Consider the following 21,400-nt stretch of genomic DNA (forward strand, 5'->3'; position numbering starts at 1 on the left):
TCACATGATTTAACCTGATGCACGCTCTATAAGGCAAAACTTTTAAACATTTTTTAAAAAATCTGTTTATATCAAAATAACATTCAGAAATGACTAAGAAATATATATATTAAATAACTTTCTATGTGAGAACACACATTAAGTCTGTCGCAGTACATCCTCCCGGACCACAGGGGGCGCTCGTTAGATGCACGGCTGGTGTGACAAAAAAAGGAAGGGTGCCTTTCCTCTTTTCAGTATTATGAATGAAAGTCTGTTCTTTGAATTTATCCCTGAAGTAATTGTAATCAGACAGTATCAATAAGCTATTACAAGGAGCTGGACTAAGCTCTTATAAATTAGTTCAAGATGTCTGCGAGCGCGGTGTATGTCTTGGATCTAAAAGGAAAGGTAAGATAACGGAGCAGCTCTGCGCTGCTAACCTGTCGTTAGCCTGGCTAGCTGCCGTGCTAGCACATTCTTCGTTGACAGATTATGATGTGGCTTAATCTGCAGCATGGTCGCTAATACATCGTGATATGTTGGTATGCCGAGTTAAGATTTCGGCCTGTAACACAAACCAGTAAATTACATCTAAACACGGAGATCGTTTTTTTACGATGGTTAAATTGGAAAATTAAAGGCCACGTATCGGCAAGACAACAAACAGGTGACCAGCTGTTAGCAGCAAGGAATGTCAAACGGCTACCAAAACTCCCTTTAGTATTTAACTGTTTCACGTTTGTTTGCTTATATGCAAGGTATTATCTACATAATGTCATATACTTACAACTTAATTTCAACCGTGAGCGTCTTCAGATAAATTCGGCATACAAGGTATTCATCGATTATGCTTTTAATCCCAGAAGAATCGAGTTTAACATGTGTTTAATGATTACGCCCACAGCTGTGTTGTAGTGGAGAAGTGGCGTTAAAACGGTTAATTTACTGGAGACCATAGACAGAAGCAGACTCTTCACTATAAAACGTTTCAAGCGATGTTGTGAAGGTGCTGTACGTTTAAATGCATGACTTTTTCAATCTAATTCTGATTGCACACAAAATATATCAGGCCACGACCGATAACTAAAGACTGAGGAAAGTTAATATCTCTTATAACACTTTTATAACGTAATCTAAAAGATTGTTGATGATATATGACATCTATTGCACATCTGTCCATCCTAGAAGAGGTGTCCCTCGTCAGTTACTCTTTCTGAGGTTTATATTTCTACCATTTCTTCCCCATTAACTGTGTTTTTTTTCGGTGGAGGGGGTTCCTTATCCGCTGTGAGGGTCCAGGGACAGAGGGATGTTGTGTGCTGAAAAGCCCTCTGAGGCAAATTGCAATTTGTGATAATGGGCTTTATAAATTAAACTGACTTGACTTGACTGATGTTACCTTTTGATAATGAAACATTAACATTACGATAACTATTTTATTAGTATACAATGATCAGCCACAACTTTAAAACCACTGACAGGGACAACAGCATCCCTTGATGGCAGTGGCACCCCTGGCAGTAAGATGCATCATGCCACACAGCAAAGACTGTTCAGTAATGGCCTGAGGGACATGACAAGGAGCTCATCAACCTGGCCTTCGAATTCCCCAGATCCCAATCAGATCAAGCATCCGAGGGACATGCTGTTACCACACCTCACAAACCACAGGGCATGCCCATTCCTGGGCAGTTTTTGCAGTGTGGCATGGTGCATTGTCCTGCAAGGGGATCTACTGTCATCATAGACTGTCGTTGCCGTCTGCAACAGTATTTGGGTGGGTGAAGCACATCAAGTAGCATCCACATAAATGCCAGGACCCATCATTTTTAGAGCAGAACATTTCACTGTAACAAGATGATCAATGTCATTCCCTTCATCTGTCAGTGGCTTTCGTATTTTGGCTGATCAGTGTATATTTATGACAGTCCTCATGTTTTCAGCATGACCAGCAGAGATGCTATCATTCAGTAAAATCAAGCTGCTCAAAAATATCTGTTCCCTTCAGGTCCTGGTTTGCCGAAATTACCGTGGAGATGTGGACATGTCAGAGATTGAGCACTTCATGACTCTTCTGATGGACAAGGAGGAGGAGGGGACCCTCTCTCCAATCCTGGCCCATGGAGGCGTCCGTTTCATGTGGATCAAACACAATAACCTCTACTGTATCCTTACTTTGTCACTGCATGGTATTAGTACTCAAGTAACTTGTGTAACTTGTTAAGATTTGGTATTATATTTATTTGTATTGTTTTAGCTAAAGTCCTTAACACATATCACATCAGTGGTTGCAACATCCAAGAAAAACGCCAGCGTCTCGCTGGTTTTTTCCTTCTTGTACAAAATTGTCCAGGTAGGACTGAATGCCTAATGAGCTTTTGTCTACATTAGTTTAACTTTATTAACAACAATAACAAAGCTGTTTACTTGTCAATAAAACTACATTTGTGCTCTTCAGGTATTTTCAGAGTATTTCAAAGAACTGGAGGAAGAGAGCATTAGAGATAACTTTGTCATCATATACGAGCTGATGGATGAGCTGATGGACTTTGGTTATCCACAGACCACCGACAGCAAAATTCTGCAGGAGTGAGTATCCTCTTTGCCACACTCTCACTGTAATTAACTTTATCTACTCTTATTAGAGATGTGACCATTGACTAATGTCATTACTGACTGTTTTGAGCATTTATGATTGTTGTTTTAGTTTATAAAATGCAAAAAAAGTAATTATTCTGCCAAAAAGTCCAAACTGATGTCTTCATGTTTCTTCTGTCTGACCAACTATCAAAAAACCCAAATGTATTCTGTTAACAATGAAAAAACAGAATAATGATGCAGATTGTAAAATTTAAAAACTTAAATCAATACATTTGGTAAGTACTTAAGCTGGTAGTTAATCTTTTTATCTACCTTCTATCTGTTAATTATTTTATTTTTTATTTTCCAATAATTAGAGTAGCACATTGTTTAATAGCAGCTATTTAGAGTATATTTTTAATAAACTGATTGTTGTATATAGGGATGAAAATTGTTTAGTTGTTATTGACACCAATGCTTTTATTGATTCTGCTTATTGGCCTGATTTTTGAAACATCAGTTTCCTTATGAATCTGATCAAAGACAGAAAAAAAACACTTTCTTTTTTTGTAAACTTCTGAATGTGAGCACAGTGTGGCGCCATAACAATAGTGCTGCTGGGTTTGGAAGTAGAAGCACTTCTGAATAGAGCGTCAAATACATGGCATTCCTGGATTTTAAGCTTGTGCTGCGTAAAAACAGTGTTTGCAGAAGTATGCAGTTCTTTTACTTGTGTAAAAGTACTAATACTACACTCTTCCAAGTAAAAATCCTGTAAATGTTACTTAAGTAAAGTAAGTTAGTATAATCAGGAAATATACTTATGGTATTTAAATTAAAAGTACCCAATGCAGAAAAATCTTAAAACAACCAAAACACGGCAAAATGTTAACATTATTAGAAACAAAAAAAGGGGGAAAATGCATGAAAAACCTCACAATATTTCTTTTTTAAATGTAAAAACACCCCAAAACTCAAAATTATCCTAAAAAAAAATACCCACAAATATCTTCAAAATTATTTTAGAAAATGAAAAAAAAACGTGCCCCAAATCATAGAAAATATAAAAAATACACTCCAAAAAACTTAAAATATAAACTTAGAATTATCAAAAAAAGAAAAGGTATATTTATATATAAATAATAGGGAAAAGAACACTTAAAAAACTCAAAATGATTTTGAAAAAAACAAAAAATATTTTTTAAAGATTTCTTTTAATCAAAACAGTTGGTAATTAATTTTCTTACATCAACTGATTACTTGACTAATCCTTTGCAGCTGTACTGGTATAGACTTTTAGGTCATCTAATTTATTACAAAACATCATATTTTATTAACTTTTGTTATGTTTGTGTGCAGAAATCTTAATTTGTAAAGTAACTGTAGTGTTCAGATAACCGCAGTGAAGTAACAAGTACAATATTTCCCTTTGAAATGTAGTAGGATAAAACTATAAAGTGGAATGAAAAGAAAATACTCAAGCACAAGTACCTCAAATTTGTACCTAAGTATAGTACTTGAGTTAATCCACTTAGTTACATTCTGCCTCTGCTGATGAGCTCAGAGGCTTACAATTTCGATGTATCAGACCATTTGGAGTGAGTTTTCAAATCCCATCCCTATTGCCGTGACATTCGGTTTTACAGATTTTTATCAGCTTTGCGGTATTGCCCTGTCATCCTGCATATCTGCAAGTCATGAGGAGCTTACTGTCCTCCGCACAGCATACTGTAAATGACTGTTTAACCTCATAGGACTGTGGTTGATTCAGATATGTGACAAACTAACTCTGGATTTCCCCCAAGTGTCCAGAGTACAGCAATAAGTCAGACAATCCTCCCTCGTAACCATGACAATCTCTGTTCTTCTTTGATGCTTTCTGGGAACTCGCCACCACAGGCACTAGATTTCCCCTGTTACTCTGTTTTGCCTCAGTGTTTACATTTTGTCCTCGCAGATACATAACCCAGGAGGGGCACAAGCTAGACACCGGCGCCCCGCGACCCCCTGCCACGGTCACCAACGCCGTCTCCTGGAGGTCAGAGGGCATCAAGTACAGGAAGAATGAGGTCTTCCTGGACGTCATTGAGTCTGTCAACCTCCTGGTAGGAACTCCTTGTTTTAGAAGCGCTGTGTTGCTCAAGGAATGTCAGTCACACTGCTTGTAAACTTCCTCCCTGTGTGCGTCACATTAGTGAGATGATGTTGCGGTGTCTTCTGTGGGCTGCAGTAAATGCTTCCTTATAGGCGTCTTTTTTGATGAGGTTCTCTGTAATCCCTCTGTTTTTCAGGTCAGTGCCAATGGTAACGTTCTACGTAGCGAGATCGTCGGCTCCATTAAGATGCGTGTCTTCCTGTCTGGAATGCCGGAGTTGCGGCTCGGCCTTAACGACAAGGTCTTGTTTGAAAACACTGGAAGTGAGTTTTCTCTTAACAGACTTGGGGCATGTTGTGTGAACACGATTTGAGCTAGATGACAAGCTTGTATGACGCTTTGATGATAATTAATGACCCCTTCAAAGTATACAAGAGTGACACAGGGTTCCCACAGTCATGGAAAACCTGAAAAAGTCATGGAATTTCACAGTCACATTTTCAAGGCCTGGATAAGTAATGAAACTCGTAAAAATCATTGAAAGTTTTGGAAAAAAGTTTGAAATGTGTTGTGTATGATAAATTAAATTAAATTAATATGACATAACGGTAAATTTATTTTCTGTAGCTGACAACATAATGTACGTCTAATGTGTTGACGATGTGTCAGCGTTTTGGTTGTGGTTTGGTTTGGTTTTTCTTTTTTTCTGATAATAGGTTCAGAAGGCGTGTTTTCTTTAAAAGGTTTTAGCAATTTGCTTCTTTTTTGAAAAGTTTTGGTGCCTTTTGTTATTTTTTCTTTAAAATCTTTTGGGGTGATTTTTACAGAAAACTTTAAAATTGGAGGCTTTTTTGTCATACATTTTTGAAAGGCATGTTTTTGTTGTTGTTGTTTTTAAATATCAAAATGACACTTTTTGTCATACCCAGACATTTCATGTTTGACTTTCAAAATTCGGACGGTCCATTAACACATCACGTGGGATGCTGAAATTATATTTGAATAGAGTTTAATTCTTAAATGTTTAAAGAATTCTGAGAAGTGGTGCATGAAAAAAAAATATTTTGGGTCTTTAAAAAGTAAAAAAGTTTTGAAATTGTAACCATGACAGCGTGTGGGAACCCTAGTGACAACCAGACAACTCTTTGTCACTCGTTATCGTACATTTTACTCATGAATTTCACAAAGGGCTGATTTAAAGCCGTTCACTCTGAGCAGGTACACTTTTCTCGCTTCTCTCTCCTCATTATATTGTTTCTCATTTTTTCATGGAGGAGGAAAGAGTAAATCCGTAGAGCTGGAAGATGTGAAGTTTCATCAGTGTGTCCGTCTGTCTCGCTTTGAGAACGACCGCACCATCTCCTTCATTCCTCCTGATGGAGAGTTTGAGCTCATGTCCTACCGCCTCAACACTCACGTGAGTACCGCAGATCAAGCACCTTCCAGGCCAGCAGGATCTGGAGGTTCGACACACTAACCCCCAACAAGAGGACGGGTGTGAAATTAACACCTGCCGAGCACCACAGCCCTTGCTGGTCATTTTTGAGATGATGTTTTTCACTTAAGTTATCAAAGCCTTTTTGACTTTGCATGTTTCATACTCTCATATATTGTCCCGACAGTCCACTGTATAAACTAGTGAGTTACCTGTAAGAAATATAGGCAGCCTATGTATATAAAATCAAAATCAGGAGTACAGCGCACAGTGACGTAAGGTAGTTACAACAGACCCCAGTGTGCACAAGCTAGAACCTCTGAAACACACACTCACACTCACACACTCACCAGTGTGTTTGATTTTACAATCAAGTGAGTTACTTACCAAATGGGTTTTATGTTTGGACGGCATTCCTGCTCGCTGGGCTTGCAGACCTCCAACATACACATCATCACTGCATGTCTGTATATGACCAAAAAAAAAAAAAATCAATTTAATTGAGCAATTATTATGCTTTTATGTACAGTTTTTATAGTTTATGTATAATAACAGTAATAATTATTTCCAACAGTTACGCACCATTGCAAATAATAATAACAGATAGCTGCTGACTATTTTACCGCAAAATATAAACAAACAAACAAAAACAGAAATATCTGATGCACATGGGTTTGTCTTTTTCAGTGCATATATAGCAAATAGCTGCTGTTTTTGATTTAACATGAGTTCTTTCTCGAGCAGGCATTTTTCAGTGCCAGTCTAAACCACTTGCAATGGTACGTAACTGTTGGAAAGCCCGCTCTCTCTATTGGCCCCCCACCCATCCTACAGGCCCCAGCACAACTGCATTGCCTATACACACACCCCTGACAAAGCACATCTGCCAGCTCAAAACATGTGAACCTTTTTCACTACGTCAAATTAAACGAGGTTCCCACAAACTCCCTTAATGCCATATTCTAGTAACTCTTCATTCATCATCCATGCATCATTATTTGGAAAGCTTAACTTATATGTTTCAACACAACCAGTCGAGTCACAATGAGCACGCTGAAAGGAAATAAAACAGGTTGAGATATACCACAATGCTGCACAATAAATCCAACAATGTCTTAGATGAACTGTTTGAAAGGCAGGTGATAATAACTGTATACTACATTACATGAACTGTGGTCTTGACTTATGAAAATGTGGTATTCCATGTTTTTTTGGTTTGTTTTTACTGGCTTTTTTGTCGAGCAGCCCATCAGAAGAACTCCCTTCAGTCCTGACAGCCGGTCTCCCCCTGCATTCTGGCTAATATTTATAAAACTGTAAATCCAAAGATGTTTACAAAAACATTTTCGGCAGATGTAGTCAGTAGTAAATATTTATACACAAAACTTTCCTGGAAGAAACAAAAGCCATGGGAGCTCAGCCAAACCAGCCATACTGTTTCATCATCACCCAGACCGAGAGCTTTTTAAATACCAAAAGCTCAGTCATGAAAGGACATGAAAAGTCTGATGTAATAAGAAAAGAGGGAGGCTGTAGGGAAGCAGTTTAGATTAAGGAAGTTTAAACGGTTTAAATTCTCAATAAATGTTTCACAATAGCACGGCCAGTAAGCTTGTGGGAAGGGAAGTAGTGCAGTGGAGCAGAGGTCTCTCTGGTTAAAGCAGCTAGCAACCGTGACATTGTCTACACGAGAACGTCTGTTAAAGACAGACCACATTTAAACATTTACTGCCTGGTTTTATACATAAAATAAAAACTTGAAGCTTCTGGAGTTGCACATTGATCTATGATGCATACATGCTAAAAAAATCATCACAACAAAAATACAGTGGCATCCAACACAAGAAAAGTTAAATATGTTAATCAGTCAATCAGTAACCTTATTTATGGAGCACCAGTAAAAAAACAGGGTTTACAAAATGTTTGACAAACAAAGCAAAGCAGAAGCAAGATACCCCAAAGGGATTATAACAATAGAAGCCAATCAGTAATGCTGAACAAAGGCAAGACAGAAATGAATGTAGAATTAAATTAGTAAAAGTAAACAATAAAAGCAGTATACACATAATAATAATAATAATAATTATAATAATAATAGTCAAGATCAGGACTGAATAAGAATAAAATTAAAAAGATAAATAAAAATGTGCACATGAATATATCTTCATTAAAATGTCAAAAATCCAGCTTAATCTATATCTGGGTCACAATAAAAAAAACCCAAAATAAAAAAAAAACAACAGAAGGGGTCAAAACTGTCATTATCTTCTGATCAGCAGATTTTTTTTAACTCCCACATATTAATATCAATAGTGGCCTAAAAATCTAGTATCAGTTGGGATATAATATAGAGTATGTATGTTTTACATGGATACACTAAGGAACAAGTCACTCAACCACAAACCTCAAGCCCCCCCGCTGTTGCGCAATCAGTGTTTTTCCCTTAATTTCCTCTCCAACACTGAGAGCACAAAACTCTGATTTCACAGCAACGTTATCATGAAACTGGAATTTCTAACTGCAATGCAATACCTTAAAAATATCGATATTCGATACAATTTTCAATACCATGAGGAAAAATTGACAGAGGGCATAAAATTATAATTTTTTAAATAAAAACATAAATACAATAACGAAAATGGCCTTTTCTCTTGGCTCATGGCAGAAAACAGCAGACTGACTGAAGTAAACATTAACAATAAGAGCGACAAAGCGAAGCTGGTACCAGAGTATCCGACACTGTGGAAAATGACTATTGAAATTGTTTTAAATATTCAGAATTACTACATTTCAAAATATTTTTGAACAGTGTTGTCAAAAATATTTTTGACAACACTGTTCAACATCATGCAAATTTGAATTTATGGCTATTTGTTATTTTTGTTTGTAAATGTATGTCCAATTCTCAAACGTGTCATGTCGGTTCTTGTTGCATATCTGCTGTCCACCAGGTGGCGACTGTGTCATATGATATTTAAACTGACATGTATGTTGGGTGCATCGGGGCCTGTTTAAAATGATTTTGATAGTAGGTGAAATATGTTTGTTTGTTTTTTTAATCTCAGGTGAAGCCCTTGATCTGGATTGAATCTGTCATAGAGAAGCACTCCCACAGTCGGATCGAGTACATGATCAAGGTGGGTCACTTTTTCAAATGCGTCCCATCGTTATTTGTAAAAAAAAAAAAAAGTAAAGAAAAATATGATTTGGTTGTTATGCAGTCAAGATCAGCGTAAAGTAAATTAATCATCATATTGAAGTGAAGTAAATGGTAATGATTTTCAGGGATTTTATTGTTGCTAATGTTCTGTGTCTTGGTTTTATGTGCACCAAGCTCTATTTAATACTTAAAGTCATCATTAAGCCCTGGTTTATTACCCTGTTCAGGCAGGACATCGTGCTAAACTTGACCTGCTTGTTTTCTCGTCTCAGGCGAAGAGTCAGTTCAAAAGGCGTTCCACAGCCAACAACGTGGAGATCCACATTCCTGTGCCAACGGACGCTGACTCACCTAAATTCAAGACCACAGTGGGCAGCGTGAAGTGGGTGCCTGAGAACAGCGAGATCGTCTGGTCAATTAAGTCCTTCCCTGTAAGCATGACTCATGAGTATCATAAAAAAATAACTGTGTCATCTTGTGTTTGGGTCGCAGGTCACTGGTGTTTTTCACCTTGTCATCACTTTTGCCCAACTTGACAGTGGAAAGTCATCCCTTTTCAGACTTAAAACATGAGCTTTCCAGAGTTTTAAGTTCTGTATTATAGAGTTTGTGTTGTGACTTCTCACAGGGTGGAAAAGAGTATCTGATGCGTGCTCACTTCGGTCTGCCGAGTGTTGAGGCTGAAGACAAGGAGGGGAAGCCACCAATTAGTGTCAAGTTTGAGATCCCATACTTCACCACCTCAGGCATCCAGGTACATCCCGTGGACACAAACGCACACACACACACACGCACACACGCACACACGCACGCACATACACACTGATGTCAAACCATATTTGCAAACAGTTTCACAAATCATTTAATCTACTTGCAGCAGCATGGGGATAGAGGTCAAATAAGCTGAAACTTTGTCCTCCTCAGAGAGATCATAAGAATTAGGACCAGATTTAAATTTTAAAAAGGTGTTTACGACAGAAGAATGTACTCACTCACTCTGTTTACAGTTCAAACTGTGTTTATCATTCCTAGGTAGTAAACCCTCTGGGAACAGATTTTAAAAAAAAGCTGCAGTTTATTTGCACCTGCAGTTTGATTATTGCCCAGTGCACACGCATGCATAGTCCACATATCTTGTGGTTCTGGGTTGTTTCCCTGTCATCCTGGATTTAGAATTTATGGCACGTAGCATATGAACGCTCTCTCTCTGCAGAGCAGGAATTTGAACAATTCATATTTGTGTCTTGTTTTTGGCCAGAGGGGGCAGTAAGGGAGCACTGGTAAACTGTGAGACACATTTTGTGGTAGAGAACATTTCTATTGTTGTCAAACCAGAAAGCAACTGATCATCCACCTGGATTTGGCCCTCTGCCTTCGTGTTAACCACAGTAATAAAAAAAAATTTAAAATGTCGGCCATAGTCACAGGGAGGCAGATTGATTGGAATGTAAATGTGATTCCTATGAAACTTAAAGAGAAGCCAATGTTTTTCCTTCATGTTTGAATCAAAACTCGCTGACCACAGACTTCCACAGATGTGCTGTGCTTACTGTATAATCACAGTTGTCCTGTGATTATATGTGCAGCACCACAGTAACACAAAATTAAGTTTTCCCATGTCTTGATGTGAGGAAACGATGGCATCTTGACAAACTCCATTTGAAAATCTCATATTATTGCCCGGAAGAGAAAATAAGTTTGCCATATTTATATTTATATGATTCCAACTCAGTGTTACGTAACGGTGGGTGCTATATCGATTATACGTGATGTTTCACAGCTTATTCCACCCAGTTATATAAAAATGACTACATTGCGAACATCAAATATAAGTTGTCATGTCATTTTTTTAAGTCACCAGCATGACTCTCACTTCAGTTTTTCGGTTTTCTTTCCTATGGCTCTCTCCCTCTCACAAACACACACAAAAACTCACAAACATGATACGTAACACTCCTCCGCCCATCCAGACCACTTTCTCCTAAGAGATGGTGTTTTAGCAGGCAAAGCATGTTTTATTTGTATCTGCAGGGCTCCAGACTGCTACTATTTAGTCATATCTTGGGTTCATGGAGCACCAGTTCAACTTGCAAATACTATTAATATATTACTGGAGAGCTGTTAGCTTTTTCCAGCCAACAGTGAATAAATCTTCATGTTTAAAGGCACTGCTGTAACAGTTTTACTTTCTGCTAACCGCTAACATCTAACTGTTTGAATGAAGCTTCACATTCACGATAAAAAGATCAGAACTTCCAGCTTGATTTCTTTCAAAATCATAGGAAGAGGACAACTTAGGAAGATATAAATCAAGATCTTGCAGAACAAACAAACAAAAAACATAACAAGTACAAGAAATATGTAGATATATAGAAAATGACCGGCAAAAAATAATTCTTTAAAATATTTTTTAAACATAGAAATTAAATATTTAAATATAGTAGGGTTTCTTGACATGTTTCCTAGTTTTGTTTTAAATAATTTTCTATATCTACTAATTTCTTGAAATTTGCAGAACACTTCTTGCCAAGTTGTTCACTGCCTTTTTTCCAATGTTTTCAAGAGAAAGCAAGCCAATTTGCTCAGGTTGCTTAGGTTTCAAGAAAAGTGATGTTGACTAAATTCAACTTTATTATGACAGTAGCTACTTCATTTCACTTCTTCATAACTGCATTTCATTTAGTAATTTTGTTTTTAGTAGTCTCTGTAATTTAGAGGCGATTTCAAAATATCAAGATATACATCTTATTTTGCAATATAGCCTAAAAATATTGAAATATTACATTTAAGCCATCTCATCCAGCCGGAGGTGGGGGGGGGGGGGGGGGGGGGGGGGTGTATACCGCTTTATCTGTTATACTGGTTGTTAGTTCCCATATGAATTTTTCATATACCACTAGCTGAAACACCTGCAACCTGCAACTTTTCAACAGGCAGCAAAATACATCACAGATTTCACCCTAAAGAACGAGAGGAGAGCCCTATTAAGTGCATACCCTTCTACTAACGTCACTTTATAACACAGCAATTAATAACTAACAACTGACTCTCCAACAGCACAAAACACTGAGGCACACAGTGATGTGTGACACATAAACAATTTGTAACTTTTACAACTGCACATGTACAAAATTACACCGCTGAACAGCAGGCTGGACACAGCTTGCTAGCAAGCCAGTTAAGAGCTGAGAAAGCCGTCATCACTACAGTACATTTAAGATCAGAAAGTAGAGACAGAGCATAAAGAAAGAGACCAGAGACGCACCAGAAGAATTTGTGCACAAGAGAGGAGCTGTGTCTGCTGTGTGGATGCTTTTTTGGTTTAAAAAAAAATCCAACTCACTTGCTACCAAAGACAAAAAAATATGGTAGAATCTTAAAAAATATAGTGATACAACAAATTTTAGGTCATATTGTCCAGCGTTATTCACAAGTAATGTTTAAATGAGAAGCTATCAAACACAGAACAGAGGAAAAGTCATCATTGTCACTTATTTAAATACCAATAAGACAGTTTCTTCAAAGCATTTTGAGAGTACCTAGCTTCAGTGCCGTGAACAGAACTGTAGTATCCATCAGGGCGAGAGACACGAAGCCCATCATAGGTTGCATTTGTTGCTGAAGCAGAAAAATTGCTATCACAGTTGCATCTTTCCACAAAGTGAATAAATTCTTTCAAGCAGGCCGTTATTTTGAGGAAACCAAAGACACACATAAGTAGCATGCTGTTGCTAGCTAAGTAGCTCATTGTGGCTAAAAGATGCAGATTGATTGATGGATGTATGTCATGATAGTATTGGTTAAAATTGGTTGGTATTAGCTTACGTAGGCATACATCATACATGATTTAGATTTGTTGGGGTTTTTTTGGCAAATATTGTTAAACGGGTGCAAAGTATGGCTGGATGGATTGGATTTGAAAGAGTTAAAAAGACATTCGTCATTTCATTTTGACCTTTAATGAAAACTGTAAACATTCAAATTGTATGTAAACTTCTTATTTCAATATGTTTTGTCAGTAAAAAACAGCTCTTTATGACATTCAGCTCTTTCAGTAACTTTATTATTCTTAACTAATGAGGGCCCGATTCTCTCCTTCTAACACACTTTTATTTACTTCTTCACTTCAACACAGGGCTTTCTGAAAACTGTCATTTAAAAAAACATACGGAGTAATGTTTTCCAGCTTCTCCACATTTCCTATGATAGTCAATAAAACCATATTAAGCTGAGGGACATTACGCAGCCCACTCGGAAACAAGAAGCTTGAACCCAAGATAATTGAAATATGTGATACTTTTAATTGGGGTGGTTTTGGCAGTACAAGAATGCTTGTCATTTTCCAAGGTAATTTGGCAGCTGAAAGAAGTAATCTCCTTTTCCTTCCTTCCTTTCAAATCTTTGCCAATCTGTAAATGAACAGATGCTCAAATAAAAGCAAGTGCGGTAAATCATAGGGAAGCAACAAAGGCAGGTTTCGAGACAGAGCCTCGTTCTACGTTACTTTAAAAGGCCTTTTTAAAAAATGATTAAAATGGCTTTTAATTTTTATGTTATTCTAACGATGAGTATCTGACCCTGTAATGGCCTCACAAATAAAATCTATGGGGGAAAAATATAGGTTTTTTAATTACAAGTTTCCCTCAAATAATAGATGATAAAAATGTCATTTACAGTAAAATTACACTTTAAGCAATCTACGCCTCCTTTTTATGGACTGATTTAGTGCATAAAACATTTTAAATACATCAAAAGCGTGACACATTTTTTAAAAGAAAAAAAAGTACTTAAGGTAATATAAAAGCACGTCATAGTGCAGTCTTTCTAGTGCTAGATCAGACTTGCTCATCTGTTTGGTTGATGGATCCTCTTTTTGTGGTTCTCCACAAACCATCGCTGGCTTGTATTCACACACAAGAAGAATAAGTATTTCCTGTTCACTTTAATCTTGACACACCCTTTGGGGAGAAGTGTCACTGTCTTCAGTGATCACAGAGCCTGTTGACTGCTGGTATTAGCATGATCTGATCACATGTGGACTGCGCTATTACAAACCTAAGCAACCACCAAGACGCATAGTGATCCGCTCACTCAAACCACTGCTGCATTTGACCACATATCTGTTGTAATGTAAACGTTTGTGTGTCCTGATGGATCTCCAAACAGGACTACATCATCAATGCAGGACAAGGTGGTTGTTTTGATGACAGCGCCTTAATGCTCTATAGCTTACACATTTTTACCCAAATCTGCTGGCCAAAACATCCACAGAAGCACACTGACCACTAGCAAAAAAAAAAAACAATACCCCAAATGCATGACTTTTGAGGCGGCTATGGCTCAGAGGTAGAGCGGGTCGTCCTCTAATCAGAAGGTTGGCGGTTTGATCCCCACCTCCTCCAGTCAACATGTCGAAGTACCCTGGCCAAGATACTGATACTGAGCTCCTAATTAGTGTGTGAGTGCGTGTGAGTGTTGTACAGTAGCGTCGGCCGCCAGTGCATAAACGTGTGTGTGAATGGGTGAATGTGACTTTTGGTGTGAAAGCACTTTGAGAGGTCAAAAAAGACTGTAAAAGAGCTGTACAAACACAGGTCCATTTACTTAAAGCGCTCTCAGTTCACTGAGAGTTTATGAAGATCCATTTTTTAAGGTTAATTTCCTATGATTGCCTTGGTTTTGTTTTCTCAATCAAACTATAAAGCACTTTGAATTGCAATTCATTTGTTTGAAAGGTGCGTTATTAATCAAATTTTACTGATTTGATGATTCAAATCTCCAACTTTCAAGGGGCAGCCCCAACAAATATGCAGTGAAATAATATTAAATGTACCATACTGATATAGTTTAGGATCTGAAAATTTCCAGGGCAACATCGAGTTTTTGTAAAACATTCTCAGCAATACCACCCATATTTCTCAGCACTGATATAGTTGTAGAGGTTCACTAGTTCCCAAGTTGTTGTTGGCCTCCACAGTTTATCCATCTGTTAAACCAAAAGTTTAACCAGAACTCTTTGCTTAGTGTCTGAAATCACACTGTGGTGCAGCCACCATCTCGCAGGCAACCTTTTAAGAGCCATATTCCCATCGAACTCCTGTGTCAGACCAGTAACCTTTCCCTTATTACAGGGCAACAGCAGACTGGGTCTCAGACTCTAATGCAACCAGTAACACCACTCTCTACATGTGAGAAGAGACTGTGAAGCTTAATTAGACACATGTAAATATCAAAGCATGAGAAAGTCCCTCTTAACTCTACCACTAAGTGTAGGGGAGCGCACATGTGAAGTGTGTATGATGCACGCAACTGCACCTTATAAATTTAACTAGAAATGGAGAAAACCCCACACTTTGGCCGAGTGGCAGTAACAGCAGAAGTGCAGTTACATTTTCAAATCTTTAGGTGAAGGAACCCAAACAAGTTGGCAGATGCTTTTTGGGTCATAGCTTTTACCAAAAGCCTGATAAATCCAGACCACACATGTAGTCTGTACTTACCAAACGAGATACAACAAACATCCTCCTTGCCCCTTCTCATCTTACAAGCCATAATGATATTTTGCGGAGGACGGCTTTTGATGCCGTTTTGCTGACTGCGTACCCACGGTCAGCCCGACTGCATGTTTGGCTGCTGGGTTCAGGCAGAAGTGCTGTGCCGGCAGACTCGGTGATCCCGTGTCTGTGTGTTTGTCGTCATGTGTCTGGTGGCCACGGCGCTCTTTCTCTCTGACCTCACTGTGTAGTGGAAGGTAATAACAAGGCGGCCACTGCCGAGGCCTTACCAGAGACCAGCCGCTCGAGCCACAAATTCCTGCCCTGTCTGTCCGGCTCTCAGCTGGGAAACAGGCATGATGGAGACATGGCACGGCGACATCTCCCAGAGAGGGGTCGTGTCAGCCTTAAAATGGCGGGTGCTCTCATGCCTGCTTATTGTGAAAGCACAGATCTGATTTTTTTATATGTTTTAACAATTTGTTCCCACCTGACTGGGAAGAACATGTCCAGCGATGTACAGGACGACAGGGTATTTTTAGAGCGTCTTCTCGACATTCAGCTCTGTGGTAACACTGCTCTGGTGAAATATCGGTTAATGGCTTGTGAAAGTTGTATCTTGATTGTGCTGATGTGCATGTTTTTTTTTCTGTCCTCCCAGGCTTCGAAAGATACAGTTATGTAAATTCACTCGGTGTGCCTTGAAAGCTGCTCTGTATCTACTTCCCTCTTCTCAGTGTGACTCATACTACTGCTTCCTCATCAACAAAAGTACTCTTACTATATCTTACAGTTTGCTATAAGTGTTAAGGTGTATTCTACTTAAAATATGTCTTTTGAGAATCAAATATTTGCCGTAGGTTTGACAGGTGGCTCGGAAAAGTTTGTAGCTTGCTCCTGTTCAGGTAATGAAGGCACAACATGTCACCACAGATACTCCTTAGTCAAAATACTGTATCATAATATTGATTGAAGCTATGACTAACTAGCACCAAACCGCTCCTGCAGCATGATGCATTTCACCCTGGGTGTCTGCAGTGCTGCAAAAGTCCAAAAATGTCTTAAAGTGTAAATATTTGCCCTTAATGGTCATTTCAGTTGCCAGAAACATTTTATCTACTTTAATTTTGCATCTTTCATTTTCTTTTGTCAAAATGAGTCAAGCTCAACTGCATGAAAGGCCACATTTCTCATGACTTTCTCAAGACTAAATCTTATACTGTCTAATTTGGTTAAATATGATCTTTAAAAAGCATTAAATCTAAATTACTAATACCTGTAGACACCATTTTCACCACTTTGTATGTTCTACATGTTACAATTTCAGTTTGAATACACTACATACTGGACACCAATTAAGAATTTTTTTAGGAGTAGATGTGAGACGTTGCTTTTGAGTGCTTGTTTGAAAGTCCTGGGTTAAAAACTGTAGCCTGGGGCCTTTGTGAATACTACTTGCTTTTTCTCCTTGTGCCTGTCTAAAGACATGCTCGTTACAGACGTTTTGGTTTGTACATCGAGCCCTTTCCCTGCTGACAAACAACACACTAACACCCTGTTAAATCTGGCTTTTGTCTTTAGTGGAAAATGTTAAAATTGGCATTTACTCCCAGTAGAAATAACTCTGCAGAAGTCATGGCTATTTAAAAGCTCGGGCCCCAATCGTCTCCGATCGGCAGTGATGGAAATACAACATGTGGGTGCACAGATGTCCCTTTGCAATGACAAAACACCACAAATTCTCTTTTTGAGCAGTGCTCACACATCATTCAAATTAGTCAGCACTGCGTATAAAAGAGAGACTGAATATGTAGTAGATATGAGAAATATAGTAGTAACCACTGTAACATTTTTACTGGCCTCCATGCTGCTTTCTGCTGTTTACTAACCTGTTCAAAGGCACTTTTTTGGTGTCAAATTTGAAACACCACGAAGAAAAAAAACAGATAGGCATAGTCTACTACAAGGCCATGTACACGGCTCTTGTCCACTGGCAGTGGGAAAGGAGTCTGCTGCCTGTTTTACTTTTTAAAAAAATAATAAATATCTGCTAATTTTGGTGGGAAAAGGGAATAAGTGTCAGCCCAGTGCATACTGCTCAGGGAGTATCCTGGCTCTCTCTCAGTGCATGCTGGGATGGGCTCAGGCCGCCCCATGACCCTGCACAGGATAAATTTAGACTCTGGGTGGAAAATGTTTAGCATTTAGTAGTTCAACCTTCTAAAAAAACACTCTTCATATCAACAAATGTTTTTTTGGCACATTGTGTTATTCATTACACTAAAACTCAGCAACTTACATCATCGTCTGCAATGATGTGCAAACCTAAAAAACATTTATATCAGATAACTCACTGTTTGAAAATTTGTTGGCAAAAGACATTTTTGTCTTTTATTTGTTCATAGCAGTCACTCAGCTTTGTTTTCCCTCGACAGGTGCGCTACCTGAAGATCATTGAGAAGAGTGGCTATCAGGCCCTGCCATGGGTGCGCTACATCACCCAAAATGGAGGTAGGTTTTGAGTTCACTAGTGCCCATATCTGCAGCTCTTAGGCAACAGTTGGGCAATGCAGTGCAATGTTATGGGAACCAGCCGTGAACTGATGCAGTTCTATGAAAAGGGGATACAGCGCAGAACATGAGGCAATGTGGCAATGTCCTGCGAAATGTGAGAAAGTGAACTTTTTTTTCTCGTTGAGCTTCCCTGATCTCGATGCTGAGATAACTGAGGTTGCACATGTTGGTCTTTTTGCTAATGTTGCCACTAATTGCCAAACATCCTCATCTCATTTCCTTTGTATTCCATTCATTCTGGGTGGAAAGCATCAGCTGCCTCCACTTGATTTCTCTCCGATTCTCTCTTTTTTCTTTTGTCCATTTGATTAAGTCTTGTCCATTTCCTCCTCAGATTACCAGCTCCGGACCCAGTAGTCAGCGCCTCAGCCGGCAGTAGGCAGGTGGAAATCCGAGGGGGCGTAGTGGAGCCGCTAATGCGCTATCAATGGCAGGTGTCAGTCATGAGACCAGAGGACTGTCTTTTTTGTTTAGTTTTTGTATTTGTTACAGTTTTTTTGATTTCTGATCAATGCAAATATTAGATGGAGCCTTCAGTTAGGTAAAAAACAATATTAAGTTTTACTACTGTGTGGATCTGAATGTAAGCAAGGCCAAGGAAAGCAGGAGTTATGTTTACATCCAATACATATAGCGCAGATGTACACAATCTATCAAAATGGGTCAAATGGCTTAAAGGACCAGTGTGTAAGATTTAGGGAGATATATTGGAAAAAAATTAATAAAATGTAAAATTTTCTTTTGTTTATATGCACCTGAAATAAGAATGAGATGGTTATACCTGTATCTACGTAGGGAGTAGGTCTTTGTTTATGGAGATCGCCATGTTGCACCACCATGTTTCTACGGTAGCCCAGAACAGACAAACAAAACAGTGCCTGTAGATGGGGCCATTCGCATTTTGGCATCATAGCGTCGGCCACCATAATAAGAAGCCCAACTACAATAAGCAATACCGGAGTAACGCCGATGTGTACAATGGAACTGCTTTATCTTGTTTTTCTCGTGGTTTAAATCACCGGGTCCGATTGTTTTGGCGAGGAAGAGACCTCTGCCAACACATTCACATTCCCAACACGTTACATATCGCCGCTTGTTCAGTGGACTTTTCACATCTACATATGACATGTTACATATCTTGACTGCGTTTGTTGTTGATGTCTTGGGACGCAATGTCAATTTACATCTGCTTCATGCATTGTGTCTTTTCAAAATACACATCCGTTTACACAGGAATTGTTTGTTTTCTGCTTGTTAGATGAATACAGGAATAAACATACAACTTCAGTAAAATACCAAGTATTAAACATTTTTTCCTTGTGCCACAATCGTGCGTGGTTGGCTCAACATTTATCAGGAAAGTGGACAGTCCTCCCGTGTGAAGGTCCGATGTCAGTTGGACCCATCCACCACTATTCCAACTCAACCCATACAGACTTGATGGCGTATCATACTGTTTCAAAAAGATGGCTTTTTTTCTTTTTTGTCCGTGAGTGACGCCCAAATCACCGACCAAGCGGTATTTGATTACCTCTGGATGACACCGGGTTAACCTCTTGAACGTCTGAATCTCGGAGAAAAAAGGATCAACACATTAGCAAGTGCTGTATGAGTGGCCTGCAGCGATATGCCAAACTGCGTTGGATTTCAATGTGTTTTTACTTGTTTAAATTTTTGGGTAGGTTTAGAGAGAAGGAGACCTTTAAGATAAGATAATTCAGCTTCCGATATAAACGTCCTGAACATTAAACACTGAAGAAATTATAGTTTTAGCTGGCTGCAATGTACAATTCACCACTGGACACCAACAAATGCCCTAAATCTTACACACTTTACCTTTGAAAGAGTTTGTTACGTTTAAAGTTACTGTAACCACCTCCACAAAGGTTAACAACACATTCTCCAGTCAGCCTGAGAAGGATATTTTTTTATATGAAGCTGCTTTGTTCTGCCACAATTCCTATTTGTTGATTATGTGTATATATTTGTTTACATGTTAATGAACATCAGTGTTATTTGTTTGATGACTGTAAATTCAAAAGCAAAGTTCTCTCTTTTTTTTTTGTATAACTGCCTCTACATGATGCCATTGATACACGCCAGAGCAATGCACTCTTGCATGGCTGTTGTGCTATTCATCAGTTTGACTCCTGTGACACTGCAGAAAACATGAAGTCGCACTGTAAACGGAATACCAGTTAAAAATCCCTCTTTTCCACCCTGTTTCCCTTTTCCCTGTCTGTAACCACACATTTTAAATCATTAAATGTCTATTTAGAGAAAACCGTTCCATCGTCTCCCTGCGCCATTTCATTTCGTGATGTCACCCCAGTGAGCTGTCATGGTGTCATCCGCAGGCACCTGTCCCACAGAGCGATGAGGAATGCTGAACGGAGGGAAAAACTGCAGAGAGACACAGAGGAGGGGGTTTCCTGTATCAGGCTTGTGGTTGTAGCAAACCCTGGATGGTTCTTTCCACCCCCATCCTGGAGGTCTTTTCAAACAGTGCGACTCTTAATACCCACGGCCCTGTGATATCATAGCCAATTGAGCACCAGGACTCCGTAAACATGCAGGAGAGCAGGGGAAGGATGTGACTCAAGCTGTGGTCAACGGTCGCAGACACGCTAGAGAAAAACGTAGGACGGACTAGCACAGACTAGCTATTGTTCGCGCCAAGCCAGACTGCAGTGGTCCCACATGAGGTCATTCCTAAAGTTTGTCTTGTAAGGGGACTGTTAATTCATACGCGTCACTCAAAGCAGGTGCTGAAGGTCCGTGTCACCCGTGACCTGAAACGGCAGGTTTGTTCTGATTACTCGTCACATGATGGACTTGATTCTATCATTGGTGGGAGATCATTTTACTTTAAATTCTTCCTGCAAGCACCTGTTTTTGTTGGAGTACCTACAAAGCAGGTGTGCCCAGTCTGAGAACAAAATCCTGCATGAGTCACATTTTAGAGAGAGAGAGAATGTTATTCTGGTTTCACGATAGTCATCAAGATCAAGTTAAGTGTTAACCAGCCTATAACTGAAACATGCAAACCGCTTATCTTCTTATCTTTGCTGTATTTTGTT

At 38.9% G+C, this 21,400-nt stretch overlaps 1 protein-coding gene across 1 annotated transcript; it reads left to right on the forward strand.

Moving 5' to 3' along the window:
* The first annotated feature begins 212 nt into the window (after nt 1–212).
* Nucleotides 213–20,610, forward strand: ap1m1 (adaptor related protein complex 1 subunit mu 1). The gene is made up of 12 exons (XM_042497902.1): nt 213–390; nt 1,991–2,147; nt 2,268–2,335; nt 2,441–2,571; nt 4,520–4,667; nt 4,854–4,980; nt 5,932–6,074; nt 9,158–9,229; nt 9,525–9,683; nt 9,881–10,006; nt 18,182–18,257; nt 18,655–20,610. The coding sequence occupies exons 1-12, from the start codon at nt 349–351 to the stop codon at nt 18,675–18,677; spliced, it is 1,272 nt and encodes a 423-aa protein (XP_042353836.1). The 5' UTR covers nt 213–348; the 3' UTR covers nt 18,678–20,610.
* Nucleotides 20,611–21,400: the final 790 nt, after the last annotated feature.

Source organism: Plectropomus leopardus, chromosome 12, assembly GCF_008729295.1.
Source record: "Plectropomus leopardus isolate mb chromosome 12, YSFRI_Pleo_2.0, whole genome shotgun sequence".
In the NCBI taxonomy this organism is placed as follows: Eukaryota; Metazoa; Chordata; class Actinopteri; order Perciformes; family Serranidae; genus Plectropomus; species Plectropomus leopardus.

Coding starts and splice junctions, on each gene's coding strand:
- ap1m1 (XM_042497902.1), top strand. CDS start 349: ATGTCTGCGAGCGCGGTGTATGTCTTGGATCTAAAAGGAAAG. Junction 391..1,990: donor TCTTGGATCTAAAAGGAAAG/GTAAGATAACGG, acceptor TGTTCCCTTCAG/GTCCTGGTTTGCCGAAATTA. Junction 2,336..2,440: donor TCTTGTACAAAATTGTCCAG/GTAGGACTGAAT, acceptor TGTGCTCTTCAG/GTATTTTCAGAGTATTTCAA.